The 18,800-nt window shown below is 40.3% G+C and overlaps 1 protein-coding gene across 1 annotated transcript; it reads right to left on the minus strand.

Annotated features, from left to right (window-relative positions):
* Positions 1–248: 248 nt before the first annotated feature.
* zbtb5 (zinc finger and BTB domain containing 5) lies at positions 249–16,842 on the minus strand. The gene is made up of 3 exons (XM_084091938.1): positions 16,661–16,842; positions 13,615–14,700; positions 249–5,728 (listed from the first exon to the last, which is right to left on the minus strand). Exons 2-3 carry the CDS (start codon positions 14,695–14,697, stop codon positions 4,697–4,699), a joined length of 2,115 nt encoding a protein of 704 aa, XP_083948064.1. The 5' UTR covers positions 14,698–14,700; positions 16,661–16,842; the 3' UTR covers positions 249–4,696.
* Between the last annotated feature and the right edge of the window lie 1,958 nt (positions 16,843–18,800).

Raw genomic sequence — 18,800 nt, forward strand, 5'->3', positions numbered from 1 at the left:
TATATATATATACATATATATACACACACATGGGTGAACTATTCCTTTAAATTTGTTTGTTTTCTAACATCAAAAGCCCAGTGTTTGTGAGTACACAGACAAGGTTCACAGTCTGAGATCAATGATCTACAAAGAGCAAACTCAGAAGGTCCATGCAAGTCTTTAGGTCCTTGAATATGTTACAAGTTTAGAACTCTAAGTCTTCCCTCTTCAAACTGGACAAAAACAAACATTAATAAAAAGAGGTCTAGCATTCTTCATGATTTTATTTATTTAATTCTTTCTTTTTTTAAACAGTAGAAAAAAAGGAGTGCTCTAACAACTTGTGATTAATAGCCATTACACAAACTCACATAAATTCCTTCACTTTTGGCATCTCTAGATCTGAAAAAAAAAAAAAAAAAAAAAAAAAACACAAGGCAGTTGTTTTACTTCCACTGTGATTCAGTTAATTTAAAGAAACAGTCCTCTATGACTTCTGTAACAGTTAACACATGATATGTGGATACATTTAAGGTCATCTGCTTTGTGACGATTAATGTGTAAACTGAGTTTACTTTAAACAGGCTTTGAATTTCTGATATCCCAAGTATATTTTGTTGATTATACTAGAAATGTTAGAACAGAACTGTTTCATAAACACAGGTTATAACCTTCATGTAAAAAAACAAACAAACAAAAAACACAATTTCAATAATCCGAAAAAATAAAGTACAATAATTTATAGACTTAAACGTCTCCATTTTGTTTTAGATTAATGTGCAGTCTTCGATAAGGGGTTAGGTTATGATTTTCCATATTCAGAACTTTTGAGTTCATCCAATCAAACAAGATTTCATATAGGTGCAATATTTACCATGAAAGCAAAGGCATCACTATAGTCAAATAACAGATGGCATAAATAAAATGCAAAAAATCTACAGTAAGATAGCTTATTTACAGGTTGGAATGTGTTTATAAAAGCAGCTTTTAAATCTTAACGGTTATACTTAGTATGAGTATTTAAGGACTCCTCTCAGTACAGTATCAAACACATGACAGAAGACAACAATTCGCACAAAATACTAAGACAAGACCATCATATAATATTAACTCTAACAGTATCCATAAACAACCACTAATACAATGACTGAACATCTATTTTCATTTACAGCAAATTACGGATCATTTTTAAAATTCTATATGATTACTTACTCCACAAACCATAAAACATTAAAGCCTTAAAGACTGAAGGTGCAATTTTTACATAAAAGTTGTATTTTCTTTCACTAACATTCTCTCTTCTGCACTGGAAGGTCAAAAGAGGCACTTGAATGTATTAAAGGGGTGATGAACTGAGAAATCAAATTTTGCTTGAGCTTTTGACATATAAGAGGTCATCATACAATAAGAATATCCTGTAAGTTTCAGAACTGAAAACTTTCTTGTTAGTCCAATAAAAGCTTTTATTGACACCAGGCACAGCGAACGACAGACTATTACGTCAAAGGGTATCAAACACTGATCTATATAATGTCATTCTATATAGATCAGTGGTATCAAACACCGCCTCCGCAGAAGAAGATCAACGCCTACTTCGACACTGCCTGTTTAGCCCCGCCCACCGATTCACACATTACATGAAACTCATTATAATATGCAAAACTGTTATCCAATCATAGCAGTGGGCGTTTACTTCCAAGTCTTTAATGCGGCACGCCCATAAACACCGAGCGTTTCAGGAGCAAGGCTCAAAACCAGGTTAGAAAATTCTATTACTTATTTGTTTTGATGTTTTTGAATGTAAAAAACAAGCGAATGTCATAAGTTGACCTCAGACAACAATATACATTTTTTTTTAAATGCCAGTTCATGACCCCTTTAATATTCTTTTCTAAAGTGACACCCTTGACTAATAGCTACCACTTGATTTTGCTCAAATTCTTCAATATGAATTTAATCACCAAGCATGTGCTTGAGCGAATATGGAAAGTGTGTACCCATAAACATTGTAGTCTACTATTCTCTCAGTACTAATAGCAGTTTGAGCCACAGAGGCATCAATGTACGCTTTACCAGAAGCAAAACAGGCTGAAAGTCCATCTATGCAATACACAGCCTTTATCAATATAAGAACATCCAAATACAACAGAAAAAGGCACAAATACACAGTGCTATAAGTCAAAACGTTTCTACGCATAATGACTGTGGTCCATAGAAAACACCAGATAGTGTTTAATCATTAGGTGTTAGTATTAGTTAGGTGTTTATTAGTTTAGGGAGATCTGGGCAACAAGGCTCTCAATCAATTTTGCTTTATTTCCACCTATGGTCATCCTTACTTGTTTCAGATTCTTAATGCTTTACTTCTTACAGCCTATTTGTTGTTGCCTTATAATAGAAGCCATTTTATTTGACCTTTTAACAGTAAAAGTGTACCAGTAGTGTTTCTGGTAGGCTACACATCTCATAAACCATTTGCTACATATTAGCTGTGTTCCAAGATCTAGCAAGCTTACAACCTAGACAGCATTGTAAGGCTTTAAAGGCAGTTTCTCAGTGTGAAGGCTGATGATTTTGGCCAAATTCTAAAGCTGAATCGCATGTATCCCACACAACAGAGGTAATACCAGAATGCATTGCACCAAGCTCACTGGGGGAGAAAATGCATCCAAAATGGTTGCATGATTATAAATATACTTAAAGTACTGATTAAAATATTTTAAAAATACTATTTAGCAACATTTTAACATCAAACCAAGATGATGCACTCTACTATAAATGGGAGAAAGTGCAACGCAAATTATGATGGAAGAAGTCCCAGCCAATCAGCATTTGGTAAAGTCATCGCATCACTGCAACTGCTGTTAGAAGCACCAGTGGACATAGTCCACAGTCAGTGTCCTGAGACACGCTTAGGACAGCACATGTGCACTGGTTGGACTAACCTGAAATTTTTTTGAAACTTTTTTTAGCACCATTTAAGCATAAGATAAAAAATTTGGACAGCTCATAAGATATTTGAATTATGTTATTTAAATGTGAGAGGGTCAAGCAGTTTTGAGGTTCCAGGATTTCTCCATTCAGGTAGACAGAACTTGGTCTTGGATACCCGAAATAGCTGTCAAATATAGCCGCCGAATGAAATGACTTTCCTTAAAAGGGACTTGACGTCAAACTCCATTGGAATCAACTGTAAGCTACACAGAGCCCCTAATGGGGAAATTGAAATGGAAGGAGAAATTATATTTCAGTGCTTTTGCGTTAGACCATGCAAAAAGTCTTAAGTTCTAAAACTGCATTCCCTTGCAAAAGGTTTCTGTTTGTCCGAGAAACTTTGCGTCAGTGGACACAAAAGCATTGAAATGTAAGTTTGCAAGCAAATGGAAAGTTTCATTTGGGAAATTAATGGGAATGGAAACATTTTGCAGGAAAATCCAAATGTTTTACAAGAAAATGAGTTTCATGAGCAATGAAATATTTTTCCCTCCCATCTCAAATTTTTCCCCATCACCATGTCCTTTACTGCATTACATTGCAGAGCTCCTAAGGTAGAGATGGGCAACTCCGGACCTGAAAGGCCAGTTCCCTGCAGAGTTCAGCTCCTTAATCCCAATCAAACATACCTTAAAAAAATCTAACCAAAGTCTTCAGGATTACTAGAAAATTACAGGCAGGTTTGTTTGATTAGATATAGAGCTAAACTCTGCAAGGCAGTGGCCCTCCAGGACCAGAGCTGCTCATCTCTACCTTAGGAGCTCCGTAATGTTAAGCATTATGCGTGGTGAACAAAGCAACTGCCTATGTTCCAATGTGAGCTTCACTTTCAGTTAGGATACTGCCTTAAGGCCAGGCAGCTCGCTTGGTTTTGGAACAGAGCTTAAGCAGCGGTTCTCATCTTTTTACCAATTTTCAACAGGGCCACTTATTAATGCTGATATGTACGTCTAAAGTAATAAAATAAAGTCAAAAATATGATGAAGTTTAATGTCTATTTTAAGTATCTTTAACATTTAAGTCAAGATTATGTTAATGTGACTCAATTTAAATAATTTTAAGACTTTGGGTTCCCCGGAAGTTAGCGAATTCACCTAATGGGCCCCGGCTCCCTGGTTGAGAACCACTGGCCTAAAGGTACACTGAAGCAAAAATACCCCAACAAGACAGCTGACAATACAACACTAACTTCCACAGAGGGACTGAAACTCAAAAAGCTTTTGATCATCATGATCCAGGATTCAGCTACTAAGGTTCTGTCTGACATCTGCTTGCAATGCTTGAAGCAGACCTCTCCATCACCATTCTTTTAAAAACATATCACAGTGAAACCTAAAGGGATAGTACACACAAAAAAAATGAACTAAACCTGTATGACTTACTTTCTTCTGCCGAACACAAAAGATGAGATTTTGAAGAACGATTCAACTGTATTTGTGCATAAAAAAATCTGTGTTCTGCAGAAGAAAGTAAGTCAGGTCAGAAACAAAATTTTGGGGTGAGCTATCCATTTAATTTGTACCATTAATGCCATGTTAATTGAAAGCATGTTAAGAACATACAACAATGTTGAAAAACACTTTTTTTTAAAAAGGTACTAAAGCTACTATAATGGTGGATGTGAGATTATGGTGTACAGGTCTGCCCATACAGTAGAGAAACTGACTGGTGGCCGGTCATCCTTGTATGGCGTCTTTGGAGTGCGTGTGAATGTGATGGATTAGAGCAGGGCATTAGACATTTCACTGCTCTGCCATCGTAAGCAGGTTGTTTTCGAGTGCTTGTACAAGTGACTGGACTGACTAAAGCGTTTGCCGCATTTCAGACAGGCATACGGGCGCTCTCCCGTATGAACTCTGATGTGTTTCTTGCAGTCCGTCAGAGTGAGGAACGTCTTACAGCAGATCTTGCAGGCATACTTCCTGGCGCCTTCCACCACTAGCACGTTGTGCTCGGAAAGCGCCTTTTTACACTTTGACAGAACATCTGCAGAGGCTCTTGTCAACTGGGGTAGAGGGTTCAAGTTGGAGCTGCCACCATTTTGACCTACATTGACAGATCCCTCAAAGTTCACTCCATTGAGAAGCATTGAGGAGGAAGAAGACGAGGAAGCAACGTCAAGTTGCTGAGGGCCATCCGTAAGCGTTAAAGCACCTCCTGGCGGAACTTTGGGAGCGATGCGCCGGTATGAGTGGCACCCTGCAGCGCCACCCCTGGATGAACGAGGGAAGGTCTGTAATCCCAAAATGTTGCGCTGGAACTCGAGCGCAAGCTGGTCCACAGATCCACCACGGGACGCCGTTAATGAAGTGGATGATGCTATTCCATCATGCAGTGGCCGCAGAAAGAGGGACTCTGGCTGCAAGTCAGAGCAGACCTGAGCCTCGCCTGGAAGATGCAGAGAGGAAGATGCAGTGTTGATGGAATCAGTAGGGAGGAAGTAGCGAGCAGAATCGTGGTCTGCTTGAAACTCTCCGGTTGTAGTGTTGGGAACATTGTCAACACTATGGGTGTGGTTAGATGACGCCAATCTGCCAGCAAAGGTCTTTGTGCTGAGGAAACTGGAGATATGCAATCCGGAGGAGGACTCCAGAGCTTCACTGCAGGTGAGCTCCTCTCTTCTTCCTCTGTCTTCTCCTGCTCCTAATCCCTTGTTTCCTTTAATCAGAAGTTCAGAGCTGGGCTGGGGATCGGAGAAGCTGCGCTCACTGCCCTCCGGACTCAGCTCCAGCTTTTCTCCAACTGGCTCCACCTGAGGAAACATCACATTCTTACCAAGTACTAACTACTTACTAATACTAAATATTTACAACAAAATATTTACAAAGTCCATCCCTGGCAACTATTTTTGTATGTAGGCAATATGCATAGAAGCTCATATCTACTTAAATGCCTATAAACTGTCAATAACAATAATTGTTTCAACAATATATTTTGAAGCAGGAATAAAATGGAACAAGTGATTAATTTTGCTTCTTTTGTTCACGAAAAATCTGACAACAAATGTATTGTAAATTTAATCAAAAACAATAATACTGTAAAATATTGGTATTATTAACCCTTTTATATTTTAATACATTTTAAAATGTAATTTATTTTTGTGATGACATTGGTAAAGCTCAATTTTCAGATTCAGTCTTCAATGTGACATGTTCCATAAATCATTCTAATATGCTGATTTGCTGCTCAAGAAACATTTCTTATTATCAAACTGGTTATTTTTTTGTTTGAACTTTGCCTTTACTGCGACTTTTGATCAATTTAATGTGTGCTTACTAAATAAAGGTATTCAACTCTTTCAAAAAGAAAAAAAATTTTCTGACCTTAAACTTTTGAATGGAAGTGTATATTTATTTTTCAGGAACAATATGAAAAACAAAACAAGTGACAGCATTTCCTTTTTGAAAATGGTTATAAATCTACAATGAATATTCATTTTCTAAAATGAAAAGGCATGCAGTTTGATTCATGGGGAAATTCAGGAACCAAAATACTAACTTAGCTGGGACAATCTGGAAAACCCCACAAATCATGTGTGCCTAATAGTTGGGTCATATATAGCAATTCCGTGACCGTGGAGAGGGAAGGTTCGTTTCTCACTGGATTTGTCATCTATAAAGGTTAAAGAAAATAATGAGTCGGGGTGCCCCTCACAAAAATGTGGGGAAAATCTTTGAGAGCCCTATATCCAAAATGGCTGCCGTCAGCCAAGCTGAAAATGAACTTTTTAATGGTTTTGGCCACAGTTTTGCATAATACATGGTTTCTGAGGCTATTTGGGTCATGCAATTCATAAATTATGTAGATTTATTGATTTGACCTATTTTTGACCTTCAAATTCAAGATGGCCGCCAATTTTTGGCTCTTTAAGGCGAGACACTACAGGTGAATAGGGTACATTTTTTAACTTGCAGATATCACCATGAAACTTTGCCAGTTGATTACTCGCATGAATAGGAGGGAAAAATGTATTGCAAGTTTTCTGTATTTTTTTGTTTAAATATGCTAATCAGGCTATATCTAATTAAATATGCGCTAATTTGCATATATTTTGAAGTGACGAATCTGACCATTGGAAAAAACAAGGTTCAAAATTATTTGTGCATTTTGTTGATATATTCAATGAAAAGACATTACAAGATACATTACAAGAATATCTCCTTTTGAACCCTGTAAATCAGAAAATACTGCCAATAGCCTTAAATTCATTTCGGCCCTATTTTTAGCCATAAAATGTCATATAAATCAGGCCAAGAATGATGTATCAACAAATCCCTCTGGACAAACCACAATATAGTTGTGAATACAACTGTAAAGTTTGGTGTATGTATACTCACCTATATTCACTGAACTAGCTACCGGATGTGCCGTGTCAGTTCAGCGGAAGTCGGATGACAAAATGATATTAAAAGTAAATATTGTGAATATACTTACCTCAAACAAAATGTCTCAATGCAAAGTGTCTGTGACGGTGGCAGTTTTTTTTTTAAAAGTTTTTAAAAACAAACTGCCACCGTCACAGCCCTAATGTTTACGTTTCCACGGTTACATGTCACTGGAAATTTCCTTGCTGCATTGAGACACTTTGTTTGAGGTAAGTATTATACTCAAACTTATTTACTAGTCCAAAGAGAATTTTATCATTATGAAAGTATGACAGTAAAAAGATAAAGTTATGTGCAGAAGTTATCATTGATTATTAGTGTTATCTAAGTTAGGTAGCTAGCTTACATGATTCTGGTTACACTGCTAGTTTAAGCTCTAATAGGCCTACCCTATCTAGATAGCTGATGACTAGCTTCTATTGGTTCTCTACAGTATTTTTTTCCCCCTTTTTAGGTTTATGTGAAAACAAGGCACAATGTCCTTTGAATGTGTGCTGAAATGTGCCAAGCCTTGTGAGTCATCTGATAAAATCAACCAAGGAAAATGGGACAGCTTACAATCCAAAGCTAAAAACTGGTCAGGGCTTGACAAATTTGGTCATGTTCACACCACCACTTCGTGGCAAGACGGGCCAGGGAATCATTATATACATCAGTCATGTTATATCTCCATCTCATCTTCAGACAAGCTTGAAAAAGCCAGACGACGCAAAAACAAAGAAAATGATTTTGCTCAGTGTTCAAGTACTGAAATCCCAGTTCAGAAGGCTCTCTGTTACAAAGAGTCAGAGGGACCATCACCAAAGCGCCTGCGTTCATCTGTGGGTGGGCCTCTCCATGACAAGACAAAGTGTGTGTGGTGCATGCAAGGTGAGGACATGAGGCACCCAAATAGAGTGCGAAGCAAGCTCTTCAGAATCAACACACAGTCAGCATGGCGCACCTTCAAGCGCTACACAGTCCTTATAGAAGATGAAGAGTTGAGGGGCCGTCTCACAAGGCTAATTGAGTCAACATCAGCACTGTCAGATCCTTTTGCAAATGACATCATGTACCACCATGTCTGTTGGATGAAGCACATCCACCATGCCGATTTCAAGCCAGATGATGCAATGCATCTACAGAGTGTGTCGCTCTCAGAGGCAAAGAATTTGTTCTTTAGACATGTTGATTCTGTCATCTTTACTGAGCGTGAGATCCGTTCACTACAGTCTCTTTTAGCAGACTACAAACGCATAGTCAGTGAGTATGGCTATGCAGTGGGCGATGTGAAATCATCTTATGTCAAGGACCTGCTCATTAATGAGTATCCAGAGAAAATTGGCTTCAAAGACAGAAGTGTGCTTAACAAAAGCGAGTGGGTCTATGATGTTTCGGGAGGAGGTGACTATATTGAGGCTGCAGTCACATCCCTTGGCATCAGCGATGAGCAGCTCCTCCAGAACTTGGCACCACGGCTATCGAAGATGATCAAAGACACACCTACTGTTCCCTGGCCACCTTGCATTGATCATCTTGAGGATGATGAACAGTTGTGTGAGTTGCTGTTGAAGCTTTTGACTTGGCTAAAACAGCCTCAGAAAAAAACTGCCGACCTCAGCCCAGCCACACTCAGTCTGGCCTCCATGATCACCTACCATTACTGGACAGCGCACTACCACTGCCATCAACCTGGGTGTAAATATCCATGGCATGACTCGGAGTAAAGATCTGGTAGACACTCTACACAAGAGTGGTGTCTGCATCAGCTATGCAGACACGCTGCTCCTTTATGACCACTGGGCTTTGATGGATGTAGAGGCATCAGCAACCTGCCCACAGGAGATTGCAGATGGCAAGCCAGCTATTGTTATTATCGACAATGATGACTTCAAGATTGACACCCTGACAGGCAACTCAACAGGAGCCCATCGAATAAATGTTATGTATGTGCAGCCAGAGAGCTATAACAAGAAACCAGATGAAGTTCCTGCTTCAAGGCTCTCCAAGAAGGAAATCTATGCACAGTTGATGCAGAAGTGTGCAGAGCTGACAAAGGTCCATCAGTACAGATGTCCAGCTGGTAGCAAGAGTGAGCCACCAGCTCGTCTCATGATAGATCTACCAGTGAATGGCACAGCTCCACAGCGTGCTCGCTCTGTCATACATGCACTGTCTCGTATAAACACTGATGGTTCAAGACCACCACCTCAAGAGCAGCAGGTTCCGGCATACAGTGGTGCTCAGTCCTGCCATCATCTACCACACAAAAAGAGCAAGCCTTTCTCCTTTCTCCTTTCTTGTTGGTGACCTGCCCACCTACAAGACGATTGTTCAGCACAAGGCAGAGAATGCACAAATGTTCAAGGACATTATCCCAATCCTCGGGGCTTTCCACCAACAGATGTCCTACATCTATGCCATCTACAAGAGATTCAAGGGGTCTGGAATGGCAGACACTCTGGTTACAGCAGGGGTAGTAGTGGAGGGGTCTGTAGACCAAGCACTACGAGGGAAGCACTACAGGCGGGGTGTGCGCTGCATCATGCTCTGGAGAGAGGCTCTAATTCTTAAACGACTAGCAAACATTCTTGAGCATGAAGAGCTATCAGAGGACATCAAGACACATCTCAAGACCCTGCGCAATGCACTCACTGAAACTCAGGAGGCTCTACAGAAAGCTCACAAGGATCTTGAGGATGGTGATGTAAAGGAGCTGATTAACAGAGTGTATGGGAGACTTTTGGGTCTCGTTCCTGGAGATGACCGACCCACTTGTACAATGTATTGATGCATGTCATGCAAGAAATGGTACAGAGTACTTACTTTCAACATACAACATGCTGCCTGGACTGATGGCATATGACAACCATGATTATGGAAGGTGGTTGCCAGATTATTGGGCAATGCTCTCTTCGCTGTCAGATGAGAAAAGGGTATTCTTCAACATTCACTTCACCCAGTCAATGACCGGGCTACCTTACTCCTGTCAGCCACTTGACCTTTGGATAGAAACAACCATGAATCTGAACTCGAAGCTAAAGCAAGGATGGATTCAGCTTCTACATAATGAGAAGCAACTGTTCTCAACAACAAGAAATGCAAACAACGTTGCAAGGGTGAACTCTACTGTAAAGAAGAGCCTCAAGTGCCAGCGCCGCCATAGGCAGCATGTTGAATGCCAGCCAGCAAGGATGAAGAAGGATGAGCAGGCAGTTCAGGACCTGCTGGCATGCATGAAGGATTTTGAAGCTGAGCCCTTTGACATTTCTTCACCTACACTGAGGTCGCTACAGTCTGGCCTGGTCGCCTCACCAGAGTTAGTGCATGACCTAAAGACTGCACTTCCAGATGGCCAATCTCAGGTTGAAACCTTCCTGCAAGATCGAGTGTTCACAAAGATCAAGCCTCTCACTGCAACCATCCACAGGAATAAGAGGCGAAATTTCGCTGGAGAAATGATCTGTACACCATCTGGTGCTCATATGAAGGTTGCCGATATGGAGAGATTGGGGCTGGCAGCTCTTGTGGACCTTGCAGAGGGATCAGGAATGATCCAGCTTGAATCAGCCCTTGAGAGGAGAGTGACTCAGGAGTGCCTTTCACTCTACAATGTAGATGGGTCAATGCGCAAGACTGTGAAGAGCAAGTTTTTAGAGCTCTTCAAGGTAGACCCAGTAAGTGAAAAACCAAGAGACCACATTAGCCTTGTGGACATGGGGCTGATCTGGCGGCTTGCCACCCCCACACCTGAAGACCGTGAGTCTCGGAAGCGGGACGGTTCAGAGTACCACTGGGGTGACTACTTGGATAAAATCTGTGCTATGATCTTCTCACGCCACGCCAACGCATACCTCATCATCCTTGTCAATGACATATATGACCTTCCTTTCAGCATCAAGGATGATGAGCACGATCGTCGGGCAGCAAAATATCCAAAAGGACCAAATATTTTCCCTAAGCCCGAAGATAGGTTCCCAGGTGCTGCTGAGTTCAATCAACTCATGGTTAATTCCGGAAACAAGGTCAGACTACAGAAACTTGTAAAGGATCAGCTGAAAAAACAAGTGGGTCAGGTGCATGGTGACATCAAATACTGTGAGAGAGAAACGTCAACCAACCTGAGAACTGGTGTGGCAAATGAGGATTATGTCTTCAGACATCCAGAAGCAGATACAATGCTTCTCTCTGCCTATGCAAAGGTGAGAGCCAGTAAGTACACTGGGCCTGTTGTTCTAGACTGCGAGGACACAGATGTGTATGTCCAAGCAGCTTACGTCTCGCAGCAAGTCAGAGGTGATCTGCTGATTAAACGTAAGCATGCGTTAATCAACTGCCGTGCCATGCTCTCGGAAGAGGTTGCAGATATCATCATACCTCTCCATGTGATCACTGGTAGTGACCATACCTCAGGGTTCTATGGGCATGGGAAGAAGGTGTTGGAGAAGGTGAAGATCAATTCTGAGGCAAGAGAGCTCCTGGGACGAGTGGGTGAGAGCCTGGAATTAAAACATGAAGTCAGAGCAGATATGAAGGCATTTGTCCTCTCCATCATTTATGATGAGAGTGCAGATGTGAGCTGCGGGCAGGCCAGACTTTCCAAATGGCACAAACTAAAGAATAAATATACAATCCGTCTCCCACCTGATGAGGATTCTTTGAATCTTCATATGGAAAGGACAAACTACCTTACATATTGCCAGCTCCATTACAACCTGCAAGAGCATCCTTCTCCCATTGGTCACGGCTGGGAGCTAGTGAACGGAAAGTGTCGACCAGTGCGTCACACCCTGCCCCCCTTGCTCCAGCAGCTCACACCTCATGACTGCTCAGATGAGAATAGCAGTGATGATGAGAGGAGTCAGTGTGGAGATTCAACAGATTCAGATGAAAAGTCTTTTTGTTAAAATGTTAATAAAAAACAACTCCAAGCTAAATAATCTCCTTTGTCTTTTATAGGTGAGTATACACACCAAACTTTACAGTTGTATTCGCAACTATATTGTGGTTTGTCCAGAGGGATTTGTTGATACATCAATCTTGGCCTGATTTATATGACATTTTATGGCTAAAAATAGGGCCGAAATGAATTTAAGGCTATTGGCAGTATTTTCTGATTTACAGGGTTCAAAAGGAGATATTCTTGTAATGCATCTTGTAATGTCTTTTCATTGAATATATCAACAAAATGCACAAATCATTTTGAACCTTGTTTTTTCTAATGGTCAGATTCGTCACTTCAAAATATATGCAAATTAGCACATATTTAATTAGATATAGCCTTATTAGCATATTTAAACAAAAAAATACAGAAAACTTGCAATACATTTTTTCCTCCTATTCATGCGAGTAATTGCAAAGCAACTGGCAAAGTTTCATGGTGATATCTGCAAGTTAAAAAATTTACCCTATTCACCTGTAGTGTCTCGCCTTAAAGAGCCAAAAATTGGCGGCCATCTTGAATTTGAAGGTCAAAAATAGGTCAAATCAATAAATCTACATAATTTATGAATTGCATGACCCGATTTTTTTTTCTTTAACCTTTATAGATGACAAATCCAGTGAGAAACGAACCTTCCCTCTCCACGGTCACGGAATTGCTATATATGACCCAACTATAAGACCACATCCACACGAAGCCAGAGCTTTCCCTATCCAATATGTTTTTTTCCCCGTTCAAAAAAAAAATTCCGTAAACACGGCGTCGTCTCAAGAAATATCTGCGTACACACGAAACCACTGAAACCGACTCAAAACGATGTAGTATACATGCCAGACCAGTATGTGGCGCTGTAATTCTGCCACAGACATACACTAAAAACGGAGAAGAAGACTTAAAGCATGCGCATAAACCTTGCGCGCTGTATACAGCAATAATATTAGGCACAGTAGCTTCTTTTTTTTCTTTTCTTTTTTCTTTTTTTATCAAGAACTTTGTTGAACAATATGAAAAACCATAAATGTATTTGCTGTGACTTAACAGTGTCTGACTAGTTGACGCTTGGTGTGATGACATCATCGTTTCACAAAATGTACGGATTGGCCGTACACACGAAAACGCAAGGGCGGCGTTTTCAGATTTATCCACCTTGGGACCCGGTTTAAAAAAAATAGCGGTTTCAGTCTCCGAAAACGCCGGATCCGTGTGGACGAAACGGCAATACGATAAAAAATGTATACGTATACAGCGAAACGCGTCTCCGTGTGGACGGGCCCTAAAATCCAGTAACAAAATATGTTACAGTCCCACAAGCTTAATATCAAAAGCAATTACCTGGTCACTCCCTTCAGCCTGAGAGGTAACATCGCTAGTCTCATCAACAGCCTCAGGAGAACTCAGCGGCTCACTCTTCACCACGACTTGCATGTGCTGCTGCTCCTCTTCTTCCTCACCTCCATTCTTTATCTTTATCCCCTCGCTATGGTGATGGCTCGCATCAGGGTACTCCTCTTTACGCGGCAGCAGCAACGTTTTTTCCGGTCCTGCTCCCCTGCCTCCATCTGACTGGCTGGGAAGTTGCATGTCTTCATGGTTCAGTCCCCTTCTGTACTCATCTTGCTCTAGTAAACCTCCACCATCCCCAGGAATGATCCCAGCGACGACCTCATCCACCATCTTACTGTGGGAATCTGGAGACAGAAGCTCCTCTCCACCCTCTCGGCCCTCCGACATCCCCACCTGTGAGGAGATGCGCGGCCTCCCCCGCTCAGGAGCGGTCAGGGTCATGGGCTGTTTGCGCTTCAGGAAACGGCGTGTCGGGTGAGAAGAACCATGCTGATCCACCAACCCGCTACCGCACCCTGATCCCGTTCTCCTCCCGGTCCCTGTTCCCCCATCTTCAGCCCCACTCAGGGCAGAACTGACCAAGCTCAAACCGAGCTGTTGCAGCAGAAATGAGCGCTGGAGATGCGAGTTCGCAGCCGCTGCTGCTTGTTGCTGCTCAGCGTGATGCTGCCCACCACGGTCTGCCGGAGGAGACATGGGCAGTGTGCGAGTCGTAAGGTAGTGTTTACAGGCTTTCACCACAGCGTTTAGATGCAGATGAGAAGCAGCCAACAGGACATCCATAACGTTACTCTCTCCTAGCATCAGTGTGGATGTGTACATCATGTCCATGAGAGCAGCAAATGCTTCAGCTGTCACCACCTCGGAGTCCAGGTGGATCATCCTCGTGCTGGCGTCTCCCTCGGCAGCAGTAAACAGGGCTCTGAAATGCGTACTGCAGGCGGAAAGCACGGCGCGGTGGGCCTTGAAATGACGGCTGCCTACCATGATCACACAGTCACACAGCTGTCCATGCAGCCGCTGGTAGTTCAGCTGCTGGAAGATCTGCTCAAAGTGCCCTGGGAAATCCATGACCTGAAAACAAATAAGGAAGAGGAACGTTAAGATGAGGAACTATTTAATGCTCAAACAATACAGACTAGGGATGTGACGGTGAGGACATTTTCCCACAGGTTAACTGACGTGTGACAACACTGGTACCGGGAGGGAGGGGGAAGTTGGAGATATTCCCTCTTTTTTTTACTTCCGCCATTGTCTTGTCAGGCAGCTCACCTCACTCTCGTCATGTGATTAAATGAAATCTGACTACTGTTGATATGAATTGAGCAGATGCGTTCAGTTTTTAATCGTAGTGTCTGTTCTCTAACTGAGCTAAATGATTTTTATTACTATAGTATAAATATCAAAATGATGATTTGCCGCAGTGTGCAACTGATGTTATCAGTGTGCAGCTAAACACTGTTTAACACCGGCAACACCGATTATCGCAGCAAACCTAATACAGACAGTACATTTTTGAAGTTGTAAATAAAACAGGACTATTGTAGTGCTTCACAAGAAAGTGCTATTTTAGACTTTTTGTGTCAAAATTTCACGTTTAATTCAACGTGTTACTTGCCATTTCTTTGTAATTTTTTATTAAATAATACTAGCAATTTCTGAGTGGAATTTTTTTTCTACACTACAATTTTTCTGTGTAGATGTAATCCATCATACAGAATCAAACTTTTAAGGGTTTGTGGACTAAAGTGCTAACACAAATAGTGAGTACAAAAAGAAAAAAAACATTAACATGGAATCCTTTTGATTTGGTTTATTCATATTGGTTTATTATTGGTTTTCTACAGACATTTCTACAGATAATATAAAATGAAAATGATAATTGTTAATACGCAAGGAAACAGACACTTAAAAAAAATATTAAATAAAGAATTACATTTATAATCAATATAGTAAAAAACGACATTAGGCAATAAATCAAATAATCTTATATTTTATACATGTAACAAACACCAACTCATTTCCTGTCCTGTGGCAGCAAACACACTAAATCTGATCAAACCACATCATACAGTAAGCAAATGACTCAAAACAACCAATGGTTTACTGCAACATTATTAACCACACTCCTTTATTCTCCTAAAAAGGAGAAGAGAAAAAAAACACAACCATAACAGTCTGGATTAGTGTCCTACAGTAAATGATAACGAGTTCTAAAATGAATTTAAAAGGTAAGCGGATGGTGTATAACAGACAAGTTTATGTAAAAGTGTCTGATGCAGATGAAGCAATCACTTAATTTAACAATTTTGTATATAAATATAACAAATTTGTCACAACTAACGTTACTAATTAAGTGAGACTGTCTAACCTGACTGCACGTGCTTTTTGGTTATTATTTGTAAACAAACAAATAAAGAATGTCAATCTACATTAAACCCATCATATATTATAATGGGACCACCTTATTAATCACATTAACAATCAACGTAAGACTCTTTCAGAATCAGAATCTGTCTGCTATCTTGTATAATTTCGACGTTTTAAAACTGGTAAGTTAGTTGCCAACACCGTTATGGTAACGTTAGTAACAATAACGTTAACTGTACAGCGGAAGCTATGGTTGGTAACCAGGGTAAATTCTGTAAGTGGTAAAGTAATCTGCTCATCGTTGACCATCATCAGTAGTTTCCGTTAAACTAAATCGGAGAAAAGCAAATCATTTGCGTCAAAACTCTAACTGTTAGTCTGATGCAAAAATGTAATTTACATCCTTTTCAAACGTTCCGCATGTAACGTTACTGCAAAATAAGACAAAGAACGACTTTTATGTCAAGATTGGCTGGGTGTCCTATAAACACACATTTTATGTGCTAACAGGAAAAAAAGGAAACCGATTCAGATGCGATCAAATTGATAGCAGCTGATTGTTTAAAGGGTGCAATTAATAAATTAAGCTAGTTATGTTGGAGGATAGATGCTACTCTGTTAGCTGCTAGCTCAGTTGCCTCACATAGTACTGAAACACACTTACTTTTCACGTCTAACTCATGCGTTTTCAGAAAGTCCGGGTTTGTCCTCTGTTACCATCCAAAAATACATGCAAAAACTGCCCATGATAGTAAAGGGAGGCATTGGCCTATGGAGTTAGACATAATAAAGACAGGTCAGGGGAGCCCGCATCAGCTGCCCAGGCGCGTCTTCATATCTGGGAATGAGAACACGAAATCTCATTGCGCCACCAACTGTACTGGAGTGTATGAGTAGCGCGTGTGTGTGAATTTTGAAAGCGATAGTTTACCAAATATGAAAATTCTGTCACCATTTACTCACCCTCCTCATGCAGTTTCATACCTGTATGACTTTCTGCCTTCTGCAGGAAGATATTTTGAAGAATGTTGGTAACCAGTTTTGGTTACCACTGACTTGCATAGCCTACACAAAAACACATTTCTAAAAATATCTTGATGTTCCACAAATTTATGAATGATGTTGAGATCCAGTATTTATGAATGATGTTGAAATTTCATATGTGGCCATGTTTAAAAAGTATATAATTTTTTAACATATTAAAAACATTTAAAAAGTATATAATTTTTTTAACATATGACTAATTCAATATTAACCACAAATTTGCAACCTTTTGGCCATGTTGTTAAAACGTTGTTAGAAGGTTGGGTACGTTGTGCCAACGTTCTGTGTTTGCTGGGAAGGATCCTCTATTCTTGGATTGAGATCTGGTGTGGAAGCTGTTTGGTATAGCCTGTAGTGAAGTCATTGTCATGTTCAAGAAACCAGTTTGAGATGATTTGAGCTTTGTGAAATGGTGCGTTATTCTGCTGGATGTAGCCATCAGAATATATATCCTGTGGTCATAAAGGGATGGACATGGTCAGCAACAATACTCAGGTAGGCTATGGCGTTTAAACAATGCTCAAATGCTAGGGGCCCAAAGTGTGCCAAGAAAATACCCCTCACACCATTAACACCACCTGCCAGCCTAAACTATTGATACAAAGCAGGATGGATCCATGCTTTCATGTTGTTTAAGCCAAATGCTGACCCTAGATAATCTGAACGTTGCAGCAGAAATCGAGACTCATCAGACCAGGCAACTTTTTTCCAATCTTCTATTGTCCAATTTTGGTGAGCCCATGTGTATTGTAGCCTCATTTTCCTGTTCTTAGCTGTATATGCAGTGTTTAGGGTAGTTGCAGTCAAGCGCTGCTAATCAAATATATTTGATTAATTAATCATCATCAAGTGTGATCACCAAGTGTGATCAGAAGTTTTGGCTGGTCTGGAGCATTCAGGTGTGTTAACACAATGCTAAGCAGGAAAGACATCAACGATCTTAGAGAAGCAATCGTTGCTGCCATCATTCCGAGAAGGGTTACACAGCCATTTCCAAACAATTTGTAGTACATTATTCTACAGTAAGATCAAATGTGAGCCCATCAACAAGACAGTGATCCCAAGCACACCAGCAAATCCACAACAGAATAGCTGAAAATGAAAAGAATCAAGGTGTTGCACTGACCAAGTCAAAGACCAGAGACCTCAACCCGATTGAAATTCTGTGGCGGGACCTTACGAGAGCTGTGCATAAATAAATGTCGCAAACCTCAATGAACTGAAGCAACGTTGTAAAGAACAGCGGGCCAAAATTCCTCCAACAATGCGAGAGAAACTGTACTTTCATACAGAAAACGAATCCTTCAGTTTATTGCTGTTAAAAGTGGCTTTACAAGCAAATGAGTCATAGGTTGTTCTTAGTTTGTTACCCATGGCTTTTCCATTTTGGCTTTATTGTTGTTAAATAAACAATGACACGGGTGTAATATGTCATTTGTTGTTGTTCATCTGACCAGATTCAATCATTAAATCATGTTCAATCATCAACACCAGATGATTTTTATGTTCTGATACGTAAAACCATAAAACTCTAAAGGGTGTCCTTTCTTTTTCACATGACTGTATATGCAAATATAGATACAGATACATAATGTTTTAAAAATTAACCAAATTGTCTGTTTAGTTAATGTGATGGTATGATTAGTAATATTAGTGCACAAGTGAAGGAGAACAATTCGTTCACTTAAAAGATATAAAAACACTGATCAAAACAATATCAAGAAAACTTAAACATCTCTATAGAAGTTCATAGGCTGCTG

This window comes from Abramis brama (assembly GCF_963993115.1).
Source record: "Abramis brama genome assembly, chromosome: 2".
Taxonomy (NCBI): Eukaryota; Metazoa; Chordata; class Actinopteri; order Cypriniformes; family Leuciscidae; genus Abramis; species Abramis brama.

Excerpts from the sequence above, each read along its gene's own strand:
- zbtb5 (XM_084091938.1), bottom strand. The coding sequence starts at position 14,697 with ATGGATTTCCCAGGGCACTTTGAGCAGATCTTCCAGCAGCTGAACTAC. Across the intron at positions 5,729-13,614 it reads AGGCTGAAGGGAGTGACCAG|GTGGAGCCAGTTGGAGAAAA; the intron begins GTAATTGCTTTT and ends ATGTTTCCTCAG.